The sequence below is a fragment of the Anoplophora glabripennis genome, unplaced genomic scaffold, assembly GCF_000390285.2.
Source record: "Anoplophora glabripennis isolate ALB-LARVAE unplaced genomic scaffold, Agla_2.0 scaffold95, whole genome shotgun sequence".
Taxonomy (NCBI): domain Eukaryota; kingdom Metazoa; phylum Arthropoda; class Insecta; order Coleoptera; family Cerambycidae; genus Anoplophora; species Anoplophora glabripennis.
This window is the reverse complement of record NW_019416252.1, coordinates 607,708-626,739: the sequence shown is the minus strand read 5'-3', so window position 1 is coordinate 626,739 and position 19,032 is coordinate 607,708. Positions and strand designations below refer to the sequence as shown.

Genomic DNA, 19,032 nt, shown 5'->3' with positions numbered 1-19,032 from the left:
TGATCTGAAAAATCTTACGGTGACGGTTAATTTTAACAGATGGAAGCGTTTCGTAAATTCCTTATATCTTTCTTTGTTCTGAAAGCTTTCACTTGCTTTTCTGAAGACACAAAGAACATAAGATGCCTTTGAAAACTTAAAACCGACAAAACTTTTTAAATTCAAATGAAACACCCTGTATCTTTTTGCACCATGTTATAGAAAGTCAAATTCCCTTTTTATCGATGGGTATTGTAGGAGTTATAGTTTCGATTTTCTCAGATATTTGCGGTTTTCTTCCATTCTCAAGAATGTTACATTAAAAATATAATCAAATGTAGCTACCTTCAAAGACAAATATTGATACTGTCATTCAGTATTCTATAAAGTAGGTATCAAGTTTTTTATATTTATTTTATATCCATGGAACATTCACCTAGAATCAGAATTATTAGCTGAATTTTTACATTTGGTATTTTGCAACTGAAACAGAACAATTAATAAAATAAATTCGGTTAGAATTTTTCTCTAGTTTTTAATGTCATGGCAATTTTTAAAAAGTAGCAAACATAAATGATATCAAATAACTAATAAATGATTATCAGATAATTTTATGATATTTGGAAGTTGAAAGGAGAAAGAATATTATAAAATAAAATTCTGGTTGCTTTACATTTCATTGTTTTCTTAATGAAAGGATAATTATTTGCTTCTTATTCTACTTGCATTATTAATGCAATTATAAAAAAAGAGTTAGAGCCCCCTGAAGTCCGCCCCTAAGAATCATCTTTTTTGTATATCTCAGAACCCTGTTGTACGAAAATCACTAAATTTGGTGCACAGGGGTTTTATGACATGTGGAATCTGATGTTGCTACGTTTTTTGGCGACATGTTTTTATTGTTTATTACTATTTATCTTATAAGTTGTATTAGTTGTTATACTGGCATTCGATCGTGGTACTGTGTGTAGGGTGCGGGTTGATTAAAATATTTCATAGATATTAAAAAAATGAGTGTTATAGTTGTTTGTAATTTTTTTGCTACTGTGCATTTTTGGATTGGATGTTATTATGATTGGAATTACGTTAAAATACCTGCAGAAGTCTCAAGAATGGGAGAATCTTTCGGATTTAGTGGAAAATTAAAGTTTTTAACATTTTGGAATGCGGTTAGTATTTCTTAAAATCAAGTTTACTTATTTCGTGGTTATATTTTGTTTGTAATGTAGCTAAGAATTTACTTACCTATGTAATGTTATTACCTAACAAGTAACTGTAGCTAATTAATTATATCTTTCCTGACTAATATGATTAGAAAAACATACTTAATACCCTTAAATTTATGTAGCTTCATATTATTTTTTTTTAAATTACACCTATTTACTGCATTGATAAAAGCTTTATCTTAAGAACAAAAAACTTACCTATTATTTATACTAGAATGCAAATGTTTTAGTGTTTGTTTTAAAACAATTTTTCGTGGGCCCCCTTGTCTTTGAAGCCAAAAAAAATTGATCGCATATTTAAATTTCTTAAAAATTATCAGTGCACTAGAAAGCCATTAAATTTAGAAACTTTTTGTCTCTTTATACTTTTTCGTAAAACGCAATGTTTTCGAGAAAAATGTCAAAGTGTGATCGAATGTATGTCGTGATTCGCCATTTTCCTCAAAAACATTGCGTTTTACGAACAAATATCAAGAGACAAAAAAGTTTCCAAATTCAATTTCTTTCTAGTTACCTAATAATTTAAAATAAATCAAATTTGCGACCAAATTTTTCTGGTTTCAAAGACAAGGGGGCCCACGAAAAAGTGTCTTTTGGGTTTCTCGCCAAAAAGCATAGCACTGTGAGATTCTACATATCATAAAATCACTGTGTATCAAATTTAGTGATTCTCGTACATGGTTTTGAGATATTTTTTTTAAAGGAGCACCCCTGAAACCCCTTTGCCTAAATTTTCAAAATTGAAATCGAATTAGTCTCTGAAATATTCTAATGGTCCTTCACCGCCAGACAGCCTGTATACCGCCATGTGCTTCTTAAATAGGCTGTAGCTCCTGAGGCAGTGTTTTCCGAAACTTAGAAATTAATAAATGAAATTTTAGAGAACTAGGTACTAACTATTTTATTCTCGACGAGATTCCAACATTTAATTTGGCTACAGATGAGAACTGAGGGTATGAGTACTTGACTCCTTCAGCTAGTGCTGAAGTTTCTCATGCTATTGAGAGACCTGAATTGTAATAGAAACAACTATGTACCTACAAATTTCTTTTGTAAAAAAAAACAAAACATTTTTAAGTTCCATGGCAAATAAATTAGAATGGTTTTTACCCCCCATCCTATTTTCGCCAAATATAGATGTAGCGGGTTAATTTTGGGCACTCTGTATAAAATAAACACGGCTTCATACATCAATATTTGTTGAAGAAACAAATTACTGATTGGGTTTATTAAAAAAAAAAATCACTGTTTCCACGGTTCTGACTGTCATGGTACTGACATTTCTTAATTGATTTTACCTAATACAGTAACTATTGATGCACCGCAATTTCCTATAAAATAGGACTTGCACTAGGGTACTGAAGCAAAAACGATTAGCTACACATATTGATTTTAACAACATATGACTATATAGATATTTTGTGACAAAACAAAAGAGATTTTTAGAATGTCTCAAATTTTGCAAAAATAGCAGAACAAAAGTTATTCTTTATTTTTTTCTGGAAGAATGAAAAATAGTCTAGTATGAATTCTGTATAACATACTCAAAGTACCATGGTTTCAGGTTATTATGCTGTGGCCTTCGGGTTTTTAGGCCATGACATAACAAACAAAAACCACTGTACCAAAAAACCTTAAAACCATTATACATAAACAACATAATACTCGTACTACTACATATATTAGAGATAATGAAAAGCATTCATTTAACTTACCATATTCTAATAAATAATAAATTATCTATTGTCCTATGACACAAACATGGTACTGACAGTCGCAATTTTTAATAAATTTGTTTCACGTAAAGGATTTCTTCATGTCAATATTTTTGTAGAAAATCTGACAAAAGGTTCACACTTTGATGAAAATCACTCAAATACCTATTATTCCTCATTATTCGTTATTCATTATTCTTGAAAATATCCACAATAAACTACAAGGTGTAACCCAGCAGCGTGCCAAATATAGGAAAATAGAGAGTACTGCTCACCCAATTTTAAAAAGTTTCAGTTGAGAATTAATGTTTTCTTTAATGCCATTTTATATACAGTATGTCCACGGTTAGAGTGGAAAAGAGGGAAAATATTTTTATTCTTCATTTTACCAGAAAAAGTCATTCTTGATTAATATTTTTGTTTGTTTTTAAAATGCGGTTGACATGGAGAACATTCATCTTGAATGTACAAAGCGATGAGAAAATAGGTAAATATAAAAATCGTTCAAGAATAAACTGCCTTTGTTTTTAACAACTCAGAAATATGTTATTAAGGAAAGTTGCTTAGAATTGGGATTTATATTATAATTTCAATTTATCTATGAATCGGCCTACTTTGATAAAAACGGACAGTGAAACTATTTTATTGTTCACTTTACGAGAAAAAGGCATAATTGATTAAAATTTACAAATTGCTAATATATATCAAAACGATGAAAACCGTAAGAGATTATGTTTTCTAAATAAAATTTGCATTTCAAAAATGACGAAAATATACTTTTCCAGATGTTCCTAAATTTTTTTTGAGAAAATGTATCCGGCATACTTCATATTTACGTCGCTAGTTCCAGTTGAGATTTAATGTTTTCTTTAATGTCATTTTATATACAGTATGTCCACGATTAGAGTGGAAAATATTTTTATTCTTCGTTTTACGAGAAAAAGCTATTCTTGATTAAAATTTTTGTTTGTCTTTAAAATGCGGTTGGCATGGAGTACTTTCATCTTGCCTGTACAGGGCGATGAGAAAATCGGTAAATATAAAAATCGTTCAAGAATTAAACTGCTTTTGTTTTAACGATACAGAAATATGTTATTAAGGAAAGTTGCTTAGAATTGGGATTTATATTAAAATTTCAATTTGTCTATGAATCGGCCTACTTTGATAGAAACGGATAGTGAAACAATTTTATTGTTCATTTTACGAGAAAAAGGCATTCTTGATTAAAATTTTGGTTGTCTTTAAAATGCGGTAGGCATGGAGAATTTTCATCTTGCATGTACAGGATGATCAGAAAATCGGTAAATATAAAAATCGTTCAAGAATTTTGCCTTTGTTTTAAACAATACAGAAATAAATTATGATTACAATTAAAATGTATATTACTTTGATAGAAACGGATAGTAAAAAATGTTTATTGTTAATTTTACGAGAAAAATAAAAATATTTTCCCTCTTTTCCACTCTAACCGTAGACATACTGTATATATTGTGTTTACCTAATTTCTTTTGAACAGATATTTTCACTTGTTCAAGACTTATTAGAGACGATGATTCTTAATATCGAGCAAAAAATAAGCAATATATTTTTTTAATCATTTGTTGTATATTTTTATTCGATCGTTATTTTTCATGGCAAAATAACACAAATTATTCTTTGGAAAGTCAGTAAATGTGTATCATGTGATAAAATGAAATAACTGCTTACAATTATTTTGTATTACAGCTTACGTCGTTATATGGTATTTTTTATAGGGATTTTGTAATCCAATTACTGATTATAATGAAACGTGAAATAGGACTTGGTCGTTAAAATAAAACGATTTTCATAACTTTCGATTAAAAAGAACAAATTATTTTGACAATATACAAAAACAAATCAGGTTCTATCGACTTAAAGGAGTGGGAAAACCGAAGAAAAATATAAAAAAAGTTGAAGAATAATTTAACAAGTATAGTCTTTCCAAGGTCAGTTGAACATGCAAAAAACCATCTGCTAATAAAATTTAACGAGTTTCATAGGCGTCTCTAAAAAAATTTTCTGCTAAATGTAAAAATTATAATAGTTTGTATATAATGTGTAGAAAATTTCTATTATATGTTCATTTGGCCAACAACATATTTTAATTATTTATGTCCTCAATGCCATGTTGTGATAATAGTAAACAAAATATCCCTCTTATTTCTCCCTTTCGCAATTGTAATGTGAATGATTGATAGAATGTGCCTATAATAAATTGAAATTACTTGAATCACACCAAATTCCGCATTGCTGCACTGCACTGCTGGGCACTTATCATCTGCTGTGATTTATTGCCCAGTAGCCCAATGCAATGTGATCGTTTTCCTTTCTCCTCCAAGATTAGTTCGACCAGACCTGTATAAATAAATATGGGAACAAGTTTTTTAAATATTTCAATGCCGAGTTGCTGCGTCAGCGACCGAACCTGGTACATACTATCAATCTGTTGGTTCTTCAATTGATATCGGAAAAACTATACCATCAATACAAGTTCGGTGTCCCATATTCAAACATTATTAATTATATGCAATAAATTTTATCGCACAATTATTTGTTTGCCATTTTGTTTAATTTTCTAATGAATATTTTATATTAATATTTAACAAATACAATGTTTCCGCGGTATAACTTTTCAATTGTATTTATGGGAAAGAGTGTATGCAACCAATTTTGCGAATATGATTGGAGAAAAAATGATATAAAAATAAGTAACAATATACAACCATTCTTCAGTATAAGTCATTGACTTTAGTCCGCAAATCAAGCACTTATTTTTAGTTACTATTGTTTGTGTACCGAGTTTGACATATTTAACGTTTATGCAGTGCCTGCTTTCTACGGAGTGAATTTATTATCCAAATTAAATAATTCACGTTTAAAAAGGGTCACTAATGACATTAGTTACATTCGCACGTGTTAAAAATAACTTAATTTATGCGTTTATTAACGTCATCCGCTTCAGCCTCGAACGGATTTGAAGATGAGTACAATCACGATATTTTTTTTATTTGTGTATTCCACCAAGTGACACTAGGTACATTAATGGGGAATTACTATAATTTGATGCACTCGTGCGTTAAATAACAAGGTTTTTATCAAATACAAGTTCTGAATTCTTAATTAATATGAACGACCACAGATGAGCGATGATATACAGGGTGTTGAAGGATAAAAAAAAATGTTGCTATTATGTACTAGTCATTAGACTAATACATTAATGACGTTAATATATTTATTTCAAGATAGTTTATTTGGATTCTAGGTCAGTCTTGGAAAGAAAAGCAAAGTATGTAATTGTCGACGTTTCGTTGTTTTGTTACATTTTCAGGACTCTATGGTTATGGTTTCTTTTTGGTAATCTTATTTTAAAAATCTTAATGACTTTCTTAGATGCTGAAGAATTTTTCAAAACAATCTACATTTACTAACTAAATGCCATTTAGTATTATTTAGATGTAATAAAAAGTATATTGTCTTTCCAAAACTGACAATCCCGAAAAGAAAAAAGTTACCATAAATATGTATTCGAAATTGATTAATTTCCGGGATACCTACGGGGTGTTAAATTTTTTGAAAAATATCTCTGAAGATGGTTAAAGCAGAAATGAAACTGGACTAAGTAAAGAAAAAAATTCCTCTCACTAAGAACATTAAAACTGTTCGTTTCACAAAAAAGATTATTGATTTTTTTTTTTATGACAAATGTAATCTTGAAAGCAATGTGTTCATTAAACGTTTGTAAAATTCAGTGATGAAAAAAATGTGGCATGCTATTTTAAAGAACATGCAAAATTTCTATGAATTTTCGTACTTTTAATGATCACATTGTTTTTAAAACTGAATTTGAAATGCAAAATTTTTCACGTCTTTTTTTTCATTTTACTCAACTTACTGTGAAGCAAACTAAAAAAAATAATAACTCATAGAAGATATATTTATTATTTGAAACACAATTACGAATCACTTCGATTTATTGCACTTCCAAAATATTCAGTGGCGTCGAAACTCTAAGGTTGTTATACCGACGGCGACGGTGTTTTTACTGGTTGATACAATCATATTTTATTATTTTTTCAACACACACGGCTTAAACTAGACATTGTTTTCTTAAAAAGGCCACACTATTTTACTCAAAATTGAAATTCTGACCTTTTAGAAAATAAAAAAAAACTGAAAACCATTAATCCGACGAAATGTCAAAAATATTTAATGTATATTTTATTTAATCATGTGCGACATACAGTAAAAACAAATAAAACTACTTTTTTTTTCTCTTCTCTATCCTATGTCGAATCAGACGAGCTCTGCCCGCTGGCATAGAGGTTTATTAAAACATACATCGTACATCGTTATAAAAGCCGTTTGTTCGGTATTGTATTCGATAATAGCTTCTATGAATTGCTGTATCCCGATTAAGTAATTTTCCAACAAATCATTGACAGTTTTACAAGTTGAACCATTGTGTGGATGTCATAGAAACTTTTAATAAAATCTGAGGATGGTTTATTCAGTACCAAACGATTATTTTATAATACCTATATAATACAATAATAATATAATTATAATATAATATGGTATAACACTGTAATTTCCTTGAAAACAAAAAATTATTTTGTTCTGAGCGCAAAATATGGGGTTCTAATTCGAAATTTTTTAAAACGACTTGTGTAAGACTGAAACCACAACTTTTTGTAGCATCTGGATGCTCTTTCATTTAAAAAGTCCATTTCTGCCTTATTTCTGAGTTCTAATATTAGAATCTAACTAATTAAAATCTTGATTTTCGGTTGATCTTATTTCCAAAATTAGATTAAGTAAATTAAGACTAATCATAGTGTATGTAAATAAAGAAGCTTCTACCATGTGTCGAAAGAAATTGCTGCAGTCTCGCGATCCAAGCCCTACATGAGAATTTTACGAGAAAGAAAAAAAGTAAAAAAAAAAACAATAACTTTGTAACATAAACGTGAATAAATTTCTCTAAGTTCACGCTACGATTTTTTTACTAAAATTTCTTAAAATGTATGCCGACACGAGATAAATGTATGAATATCTTAAAAAGAAGGGAATTACTTATTAATAAAAATTGTTAAATTCTAACTTTGAAGTATCTTAAATAACTAGGTTAACTGACAGTTGGCATTAAAAATTTGTAATTCGTTAAAATATGTAACATTAATATAAACTTTAGACCAAACTTACCAACCTAAAGAAATCAATAGTACTTAACTGTATCAATTTCGAATAAAATTGTTTAACTGAAGAAGAACGTAACAAATTATTAATTTAAAGGAATAATTTTTAGGTTATGAAACTCCATTAATATTGAGTCGCACCGGAAATTGTTGAATGTATTTCATTTTTTGTGCATGTTTAAATTCTAAATTCGATACAAAAAATTATAAATATTATCTAGATCACCTTTATACTTTTTATAAATAAATAAATAAATAAAATAAAGATGCTTCTCTATCTTTACAATTATTTGTGATACTACACCACAGCAACTTAGAAATATTACGAAAATCATTTCTTTATTTGTAACTTTTCAGATGGGAGAAAAAACGTCGCTATATATCCTAGACTGCCTCTTTTCTGTACTGATTGTCGGTACATTGGTTGTCTTCGTGTGGCGCGGAGGATGGGCCCTTCTGGACATATTCGTTTTCCCAGAGGATGACGTGCTTTCAGCATGGGCAAGCCTGGTAAGTTTTATTTCACAGACACAAATTCCGAACTCTTAATCGGTTAAATTATTAATGAACATTACGGTACATAATCAGTGTATTACAAAGATAATTTTATTTATATAGTTATTTTAATTGCGATAAAAACAATGGAAAGTTTTATAGAATTATTAGACAGCAAACGTTCAAACCACAAAAATATATGGAAATGTTGTTTATTTTAGGAAATTTTAAAAAACAAAACCACTAAAGACAATATACACTAAAATGTAGCTTTATTACCTACAGTTCATTATAACTAAAACATGAATCTAAGTTAAAGTTTTTTGATAAATATTTATTGTTGACGATTTTTCGATAACTTTGCAGGAGTATATCCCACCTCTGATTTCTTGTTCTTCTTCATATATACTAACGCTGGCAACATTTTTTATAACACAGCTACTGCTTTTTCTGTTTCCTTCTTTTGATTTAAGTAACTCTTCTCTCTCCACTGGTATGAAATTACAGTTGAACTCAGACGTATAGCTAGGGGGAGCAGTGGAGTCATAGTTTAGCACGTAGCACAGATATCAGCCAAATTCGTTTCATATTTTCTTAAAATGTTAAATAATGATTTCGTACAAAAATAAAACAATAAAGGGCAAGTTATTTATCTGAAAAGGTGGCAAACAACCCATAGCATCTTCACCTCGCACCATTGTAATGAACCGAACGACGTTTCCCTTACAAATTCTATAATTATTTCGTTTGTGTTTCGAAGCCGTCGGTTTCTGAGGCCGCTCTTTGTTCCCTGACAATTTAATTCAAATTAAGGAAATTACCTCAAGGCCACAATTAATATCATTAAGGTTTACGTAAACATTCAAAGCTTCAAATTGCTCTAATTATAATAATGTGCTCATTTATGCTCTAATACGCTCAACTTTACTAAAATTACTAAGTTAGTGAAACAGATGCTTCAAACGGAGATCGTGACCAAAATACTGAGGGCACGGCATCTCTATGTCACATTCTAACCTTGATTTGAAGTAAATATAAAACGTACCGATAAGTGGATATCTAGATGGTGAATATATTTTGCAAGATACATTCAATAAACGTTTTTTTTTTCGTCAAATATATAGTACAATATATGTTAAATATAACACAGCCCTACAAAAAAAGTATTGGATCTGGTGTTCAGACTCATGTATTTCCATGTATTTTTTTCCGCTGAATCCGAATCTGCCTTCAGATTTGGCCCAACGGGTCTGATTTTTCGGGAAAATTTAAAAAACAGGTCAAAATTCACAAAAAAACGATCTACGAAAGTTATAAAAAATCAAATTATTCTACCAGCTCATTAGACGTATGATTTTTCACTCGTTTAATTCCATATACAACGTATAATCAGAGTCAGACATCTATCCATCTACTTCTTGTGCTGAGAGATGAGATAACAGCCTAGAAGATTGAGAATGCAATAAAATTTGTAGAATACTTTACTTTCTAAACAAAAGAAAACGATATCTAAAATTATTCTTATTTTTGTTGCTATAACGTGTCCTCTTTTCTTCAAAGGATCTATGCAAAGAGTTACGCGCTTTCGTTTAGTTCCTCTATTTTTCTTTTCTCTTTTTAACAACCAACAAATTTCCGAATATTTCTGAGGCGAAATTGGAAGAAGGTGTATTCGATGGACCTCAGATTCGGACATTGTCAAGGATGCAACATTCATCACTACATTGAGTAGCGTTGAGAAGAGTGCTTGGACTAGTTTCAAAGTTGTAGCGACAAATTTTTTTAGGAAACAACAAGAGTCCTAAATACGAAGAAATTGTATCAAAAATGATAAAAGACTTCTAAGACCTGGGGTATTTGATGAACTACAAGTTGCACTTCTTCACATTTGGATTGGTTTCCTGAAAATCTTAGAGATTATAGCGAAGAACAAGGCGAACGATCTCATCAGGATATGAAGGTTATAGAACAGCGATATCAAGGAAGATGGAAAATATGATGGCCGATTTTTGTTGGCTGTTAAAAAGAGAAACGAAAAATAAAGGGACTAAACGAAAGCGTAACCCTAGATCCTTTGAAGAACAGAGAACACGTTATAGCAACAAAAATAAGAATGATTTGTAGATATCGTTTTCTTTTGTTATAGAAGAATACTCAAAATATAGGGGTTTTTTACATAGTTGTCTTTTAACTTTAATTTCTTAGTATCTAATATCATTGAATAAGTAAATACCACTCTTTCGGATATAAGATACAGATTGTGAGTGACATAAGACAGAGAGAGAGAGGGAGATGATAAAATTTATTTTTTTCTTCATCTTAACTTGCGGCAGTATTTATTTAGTACAATCTCAATAAATTCATTTTATCGATATATGATAACAGATATTGGGCCTAATCGATAATTTCTTTAAAAAAATGGTATTTTCTTCACACCAAAAACATTTTTCAATATGTTCTACATGTTCATGATCATTACAAAGTTCATTTTCATTATTCAATGTTAAATAGTTAGGTATATATTTATTATAATTTTAATTCAAACATTTTGAAAACTTCGATTTGATATAGAATCAAATTTCTGTGATTTTTGAATGGATAAACAAATATCGGTGTCTGTCAAAACAATTTTGACTTTTTATTTTCGGCTTGAAATAAAGAAGTGTAATTTAATATTTTCCTTTTATAGCATTTTTTCTTTTCCTTCAATTGTTCTTCCTCTTTCTTCTTTTACGGTGGACCCAAGTTCTGAGACACTTTATTCGTGCTTGATCTATTTCTGTTTATATTTTTGGATGCATTCTGTAAATTTTCTTCATTCCATCTGACCTCTTTCTGATCTGATATTTTTCAAATTGACAAATGCGATTAAAAATGTACCTATACGCATACGTTTATCAATGAATAGTGCAATATATTTTACTTTATCAAGCGTTAGAAAGTTGCGCACTAAAACCTGACCTATTATATAATTTTTTCCACCTCTAGTTTGCCCTATCCAGTTAAGCCCCACCGTATACTACCCTTAATCTTTCTTTTACGCTGTAAGAATCATTTCTTTTATACTTTTGACTCACATCTTTTACACTGATCTCTTATTGACTGCCCCATTAAGTACACCATAATCAGGAAAACATTTAATAAATTTATTAATTCCAAAGACATAACTGATGAATGAACCAAATCAGTAGCCACGCCTTATTCAAGTACGAAAATGCTAAATTTTACTAATAATGTGTTTATAAAAAGGTGATTATTATTTTATCAGAATAGCTTAATGAGAAGTATAATACCAAATATACTTACAGATTAAATATTAAAGATGTTTTAAATGTATTAAAAATGTACCTATTTTTAATGTTTTTTTTATAGCTTTGTGTGCTAAACAACTCACACAAGATCAAACACATTAAACCACTAGTACAGGAAACAAAAAAGAATATTGCGATATATCATCTCACATCTAAAATAATTATGAAAGAAATTGTTAATAAATACAAAAAGCCGTAGGAGTGATTATTTTAGAAGCTGATTCTATCTTTTCAGATTTTGGGGTACGCTTCCGTAGCTATAGCGTTCATCCTACAACCAGTCATGAGATACTTGTGTGAAAGGTTCAGCGGAACGCCAAGATTGCTGATAGCGGACTTCTTCATTTTGTTTGCTCTTTTTGGTACCATCAACGTCTGGAGGGGGATTTGGAACTTACTCAACATCTACTTCTTACCAGGTAAGACAACGCCATATCCCTTTAATTTCAGTTAACATAGGAATAAGTTTGAATTTTGTTTGCTGTGTCTTCAAATTTATAACTTTTGTTTCTTGTGCCTTCAGAGAACCCAGAATTGAGCTGCTGGATCACGCACTGGGTGTGCTTGATCATCCTGATCCTCCTTGGTTGCTCCAACTCGCTGCTGGTGAGGGGAGTGTACATAGACGCCGAGGAACCCGCGGGAAAGTGCGTGGTGTTCCCCTGCTACTACCTGAGGATCATCTTCCAGGGCGAAAAACTGAAACAGCTCAATCTGACCAGTCTGACTATACAAAACGTCAAGGTGCACGTGAGAGATTCAGAGAAGGCCATGGAGAACAACCATATCGTGAGTGTCAGTACTATAAGTACCACCATCAAACAGAATCACAAAGAAAATTGTTAAGCTGTCTAAATATACTGGCCTGTAATGAAATGATTTCATCGACATTTTATAAAATTATTCTGTAAATATAGAAAGTGTTATACGTAAGTATTTAATACAATACCTTATACCAGTTTATGAAATAAAGTTTTTTTTCAAAAAATTAAAGTTGAAAATTATTTATTTTCATAATATAATAATAATATACATAATTCAATTTAGATAATATTTTATTTCAAAAGTAACTCAATTACACTTTTCTTACATATAGTCCACATTGATAAATCGCAACGAACAATAGTCAAGCATGCTTAAGCTTTTTAAAGTAAGAAAAGAGGCTTCAACTATAATACAGCACGTGGCAGTTTTGAGCAAATCAATTTATAAAAGAACAATAAAAAATACAATAGCGCATGAATTGAAATTTATCCCAGTAAAGTAAATTAAGTAATTTTTCCACTCACTGTCATTTTCTTTTCACGACAATATCAACTGAATAATAGATAAGTATCTTTCAAAATGATAAAAGCAATTTTAAATTAATACCCTTATATGTGGATAGATTGCGTATAAAAAATTCCGTCAGATGTACTATTTTCTATTTAAAGTAGTTCCTTTTTTAACTCACTATTATACTGTGCCATTTACAGTACCTAAAAAAAAAATAAAAGGAAGATAGTGTAATCAAACTGTTGCAAGTTTGCCTCATTAATTTTGCCTCATTCAATTATTAACAGTTTACAAGCTACATAGTGTTTTGAAGTTAGAAAAAATAAAGTTATTTTTGGCAACTAGCCAGCAAAGATAATTTCAATTTTACATCGAATTATGAATTCTTAGACATTTTTAAATAAACCAATTGTAAGACCTCTTTGTTTATTACGTTATTAAGTGTTGCCTTTTTTAGTACTAAATCTCAAAAACCACATACTAGACGATTTTCTTCAGCGGATCAAAATGCTATAGGGTGCTCTAGTCAGGTACACGGCCCAAACCTTTTTTATTGCGGCGTAATTTTTCAATATAGACATACAGAGAAAAAAACCCAGCTAAGTCTGTACACTCGAGATCATGAGTCTATAAGAGCTACAACAGGACTGCCAATTCAATTCTTCAGAGTTTCGTGGTTATGCATCCTCGCACACTCAGGGTTATGGGGTTACTGGGCAGAGCTGGGTAATTACTTGTAATTTAAAAATAGTTACAATTACAAATTACTTTTTTTAAAAAAAGGAACTAATTACAATTACAAAGTATATTCTTTAAAAAAGGAGTTATATTAATTTAATTACAGTTACATGGAAAATGGATTTAGCAATTACTTTTATGATAATGTAAATTATAGTGACCAAACAGAGAAAAAGAAAAAAGTTAAGTTAAAAATTTTAATTAAGCGTTGTGTAATATTGCGTTTTATTATTTATTAGAATTGATACTAAAATGAAAAAATTATTCTTATTCATTTTCTGATATAGAATTTTTATATTTTTATTCCTAATCTAATAATTTAAACTAGTTCAGTTCATACTATAATTTTATATTATTGGTCAGGTAATTAATTCAACCCGATGCTCTTTTTTTGGTTGTTAGTACATTTGCAAAATATAGAATACAGTAGTTTTGGGTAGACTGGAAAGCAATAATTATTATTAAAAAAATTACGAATTGAACAAGTACGAGTGAAAGGCTGACTAACCGAACCAGAAGTTTTCTCAACTCAAAATAAGAGCAGTAACACATAGATACATAATATACAGGGTGTTTTCACTTTAAATTTGGAAAACGCAGGAATATATTCCCTATCAAAAATTAAGTGTAGTTTGCTCTATAAATTTTTTTTATGAAAGCCTTTGTTTTGGAGATACAGGGCGTTGAAGTTAAAAAAAAAAATAAATACTTTTTGACATATCTCGGCTATCCACGTGTAGATTTGATTTAAACTTGGTGCACATTATGCGTATTGGGGGTTCTCATAATTGGCAGAATATTTGTCTTATCCCATTAGCCAGTGGCGTGCAAAGGGGGATGCGTGGCCCCTTTTTTTAAAAAAAAAGTACGCCATTGAGTTTTTCGAAGAATGTAAAGTAAATTTAAATACTACCATACAAAAGCAATCTAAAAGGCCTCTTGGTATTTTTCGATAATACGCAGCGTTCATGAGACTCTCGGACTATTAAGATTTCAATGCATGAAAAAAAAATAATTACGACATTGAGTAGAGGAAAGTAATGAAAATATTTACAGGTTCTTGACTTGCTGCGAAACAAAAAAGTTGCTATAAATTTTAATGCAGCATTTGAATTCAAAGAAAAATATCTCTTTTTCTCATTCAGCACTACCGTGCCATGTTTTCATGCATTGGAATCTTGATAGTCCAAGAATCTCATGAACGCTGCGTATTATCGAAAAATACCAAGAGACCTTTTAGAGTACTTTTGTATGGTAGTATTTAAATTTACTTTACATTATTCGAAAAACTCAATGGCGTACTTTTTTTTGAAAAAGGTGCCACGCATCCCTACCTTTGCACGCCACTGGCTAATCCGATAGGACTAATATTCTGTTAATTATGAGAACCCCCAATACGCAAAATGTGTACCAAGTTTGAATCAAATCTACTCGTGGATAGCCGAGATATGTCAAAAAGTGTTTATTTTTTTTTAACTTCAACGCCCTGTATCTCCAAAACAAAGGCTTTCATAAAAAAAATTTATAGAGCAAACTACACTTAATTTTGGATAGGGAATACATTTTCCAAATTTAAAGTGAAAACACCCTGTATATTTTTATAAAACTTGATGCTATAGACAACATATTTTTACTTCGTATATTTTCTAAATAATAATAATTATAATAAAATAAAATGTACTCCGTTAATTCTTAGGTTAATTCACCAAATCACTTTTTATTGTTCACGCGGCACAAGGCTTTCCTCAAATGAAATAATAGAAGTCTGCAAGTCTGTACGCAATTACGCAATACGCATGATCTTAAAAGTAATTGTAATTGGAAAAAGTATTTGTACTTATAGAAGTAATTTGTAATTCGATAGTTCAAATAATATAATTACAAATTACAATTCTTATAACAATTTTGCTGCAATTACAATTCCAAATTACTTTAATAAAAAAAGTACTTAAATACAATTACAATTACAGGGAAAAAAGGGAATTGTAATTGCTAATTACTTTTTCACCAGGAATTACCCAGCTCTGTTATTGGGTTATGGGATTAACGAAGCCCCTGCCGACTAGAGTCAGATTCCTGATGTATGTGATCCATGTTCTCACAGAGTTTAATGGTTTTACACTCATGTACATTCCGGGTTATGACCCGACCACCCGTTATGGGGTTATGGGGTTACAGGGTTAAGGGGTTACAGGGTTACAAAGCTAAAGGGATGTGATGCAATGTAATTATGAATTTGAATGTTTTCTAAATGACCAACTAGTCATGTCAATTTAAAATCTCGAAACCCGATTTCTAGAGGAATGCCTTGATGTTAGGGCCAGAACATGAACCGATCTGGGAATTTTGATTATAGACTTGAATTCGGCGGGTCAAAATACTGTAGGGTGCACTAGTCTGGTCCACGGCCCAGTACTTTTTTCGTAGCACGGTATTTTTTCTATGTAGATGTAAAGAGAAAATACCCCAGGTAAATCTGTACGCTCGAGATCATAGATTTATAGCAGTTACAACAGAACTGCTAATTCAATTCTCAATTCCCTAGACATTAGTGGTTATGCATCCTCGCACATTCAGTGTTATGGGGTTATGGGGTTAAGGAAATCTACCGACACAGAGTCATGTAATTTGGGATCTCTGATGTATGAGACTCATGTTCCCACATAAAATTGAACAAAATGCCACCAACAGAAGATTTAACTTGACAACTAATATGACATTTACAAAATTGTCTTTTAGTAAAAACAAAGGAATCAGAGCATGCCTATTAAAATAAGAGATCTGGGATTTTAGTAATGTGATTTAGTGGTCTTATTTTTTTTAATCCAAAAAGTTTGTATACTCTTTTAAAAAATATGCGTAGGTATGTATTTATCATAGCGGAACCATCGGGACAAGCAGTAATATAATAAATGAAATTAAACTAGCTTGTGGCTGTGATTGCATTAGCGTTGACATCCTGACCCACTTTGCGCTTTATCAATTAGCGCCGCTGCGGAAGCTGGCGACTACATTAATTCGTTAATTATACCGTTTAATGCCCGCCTAATTGGAGGTGAGGTGCACCAGGGAGCAGAATCACACGGGTACGAAGCAGAGGAAGGATATATTTAGTTGTCTAGGATGGCCCTTCTCACCAAGCAAGGAAATTGTAAGGTTATTAAAAAAATCAGAGGTCCTCGAACAGTGACTCGAGGATCGGATTGACCCCGTAAGAGATTTTAATTGTAAGGTAACTTATTCTTAATAAATTCTTATATGTGTATTTTTGAATCCGAATCCGCATCCCAAAAACATTTTTTAGTAAAACGCTAAAATATCCCCTAAAATGATAGGGGGATAGTGAAGAAAAGGTTAAAAGAATAAATGTTTTCATTTCTTATTGGAAGAAAAATATTTTTCTGGTGCACTTAAGAATATATTTATTGTACCCCGCAATTTTATCCATGAATGATCACAGATGAACGAGATACTAGTAATTTCCACTGGACTATAACACGATTGACATGACGTATGACGAAATGGCGGATTTAAATAAGAAATAATCGTTTTATATGGGTGGTCCAACCATAATGCACGATGTTAATTGTGTCACACCTTAACGTCAAGTTTTTTGCCCAACTTAATTTGACATTTCTTTGTTTCAGTATTTGACAAATTCAACCATGGAGAGGTACACAATTGAGCAGCGCGTTAAGATTGTTGAAGCCTTTTACGAAAATGGGCGTTCAAATTAAAATGCATTTCGTGCATTTCGTGATTTTTTTGGTCAGCATAATCGACCAAATGTGTCCACAATCGGGAGAATTGTGCGCAAATTTCAGCAAACCGGGTCTGTATGAAATGTGAAGATACCTGTGCATGCTCGCCCAGTTCGTTCTGCGGAAAACATTGCTGTTGTTCGCGATAGTGTGGCAGAAGAGCCGTCAACCTCGACTCGTCGTCGTGCCCAACAATTGAACATCTCACGAACATCATTGATGCGAATTTTGAATAAAGATTTGAATTTACACGCTTACAAGGTTCAATTGACTCAAGAGCTGAAGTCTACTGACCATATCAAGCGTCGTCAATACGCCGAATGGCTGGTTGAACAGACAGAAGTGAATGGTGACTTTACAAAGAAAATCATCTTCAGCGACGAGGCACACTTTCACCTCAGTGGATTCTTTAACAAGCAGAATTGCCGCATTTGGACAAATGAGAATCCACGAGTGATTGTTGAAAAGCCGATGCATCCACAAAGAGTGACAGTTACCGTGAATGGTGTTCGCTACCGCGAAATGACAACGGACTTCTTGTGGACAGAAATTGATGATATGGACCTGGACGATATGTGGTTCCAATAGGATGGTGCCACTTGCCACACAGCCAACGAAACAATGGCTCTTTTGCGCGAGAAATTCAATGGCCGTGTTATCTCACGTCGTGGCGATGTTAATTGGCCGCCACGATCTTGGGATTTGATACCGTTGGACTTCTTTCTTTGGGGATATTTAAAAGAAAAAATGTACGTCAATAAACCAAGAACAATTCAAGAGCTAAAGGATGAGATAATTCGGCACATTAACGACATAGAACCTCAATTATGTCTCAGATCATTGAAAATATGGACCATCGGATTTGGCCGATATTTTGTTTCACACATAATTGTCATAGATCCTTCTATCACAATAAAAAATATTAAGATAATTCTCTGAAAACTGTTTGTTTTAGTTACAATTAACATCGTGCGTTTTGGTTGGACCACCTTTTATTAAATACTTATTATTTTACTTGAAATTTATTAAAATATATTTGTCAGACAATATTGATCTTACACTATAGGTCTTCTGAAAGCTACATAAAACGTTCAGTGTTGTCCAGGTTAGAATTTTAAATATTTTTTCCTCAAAAGCTCAACCGCACTAAAATAACTTCAGATTCGTGTCCAGCACCCTCGAAAATAGGGACGTAGGAAAAATTTTGGGCCGATTTTGCGCTATAGTAAATAATTACTTTTACTTCTGTCTTAGATCAAGATAGTGAATCAATTTTCGTCAGACTTTCAGAAAATGTATTATTTTTAATAATTTCA

General features: G+C 31.3%; 1 protein-coding gene across 3 annotated transcripts in view; it reads left to right on the top strand.

Moving 5' to 3' along the window:
- The window catches only part of LOC108905848, a 39,961-nt gene extending 27,142 nt beyond the window's left edge, over nucleotides 1-12,819 (top strand). For all 3 annotated transcript variants that reach the window (XM_018708881.2, XM_018708880.2, XM_018708882.1), the window contains 3 exons: nucleotides 8,494-8,646; nucleotides 12,178-12,361; nucleotides 12,466-12,819. In XM_018708881.2, coding sequence (XP_018564397.1) covers nucleotides 8,494-8,646; nucleotides 12,178-12,361; nucleotides 12,466-12,788 — 660 coding nt within the window. In that variant the 3' untranslated portion in view covers nucleotides 12,789-12,819. The remainder of the gene's footprint in view (nucleotides 1-8,493; nucleotides 8,647-12,177; nucleotides 12,362-12,465) is intronic.
- Nucleotides 12,820-19,032: the final 6,213 nt, after the last annotated feature.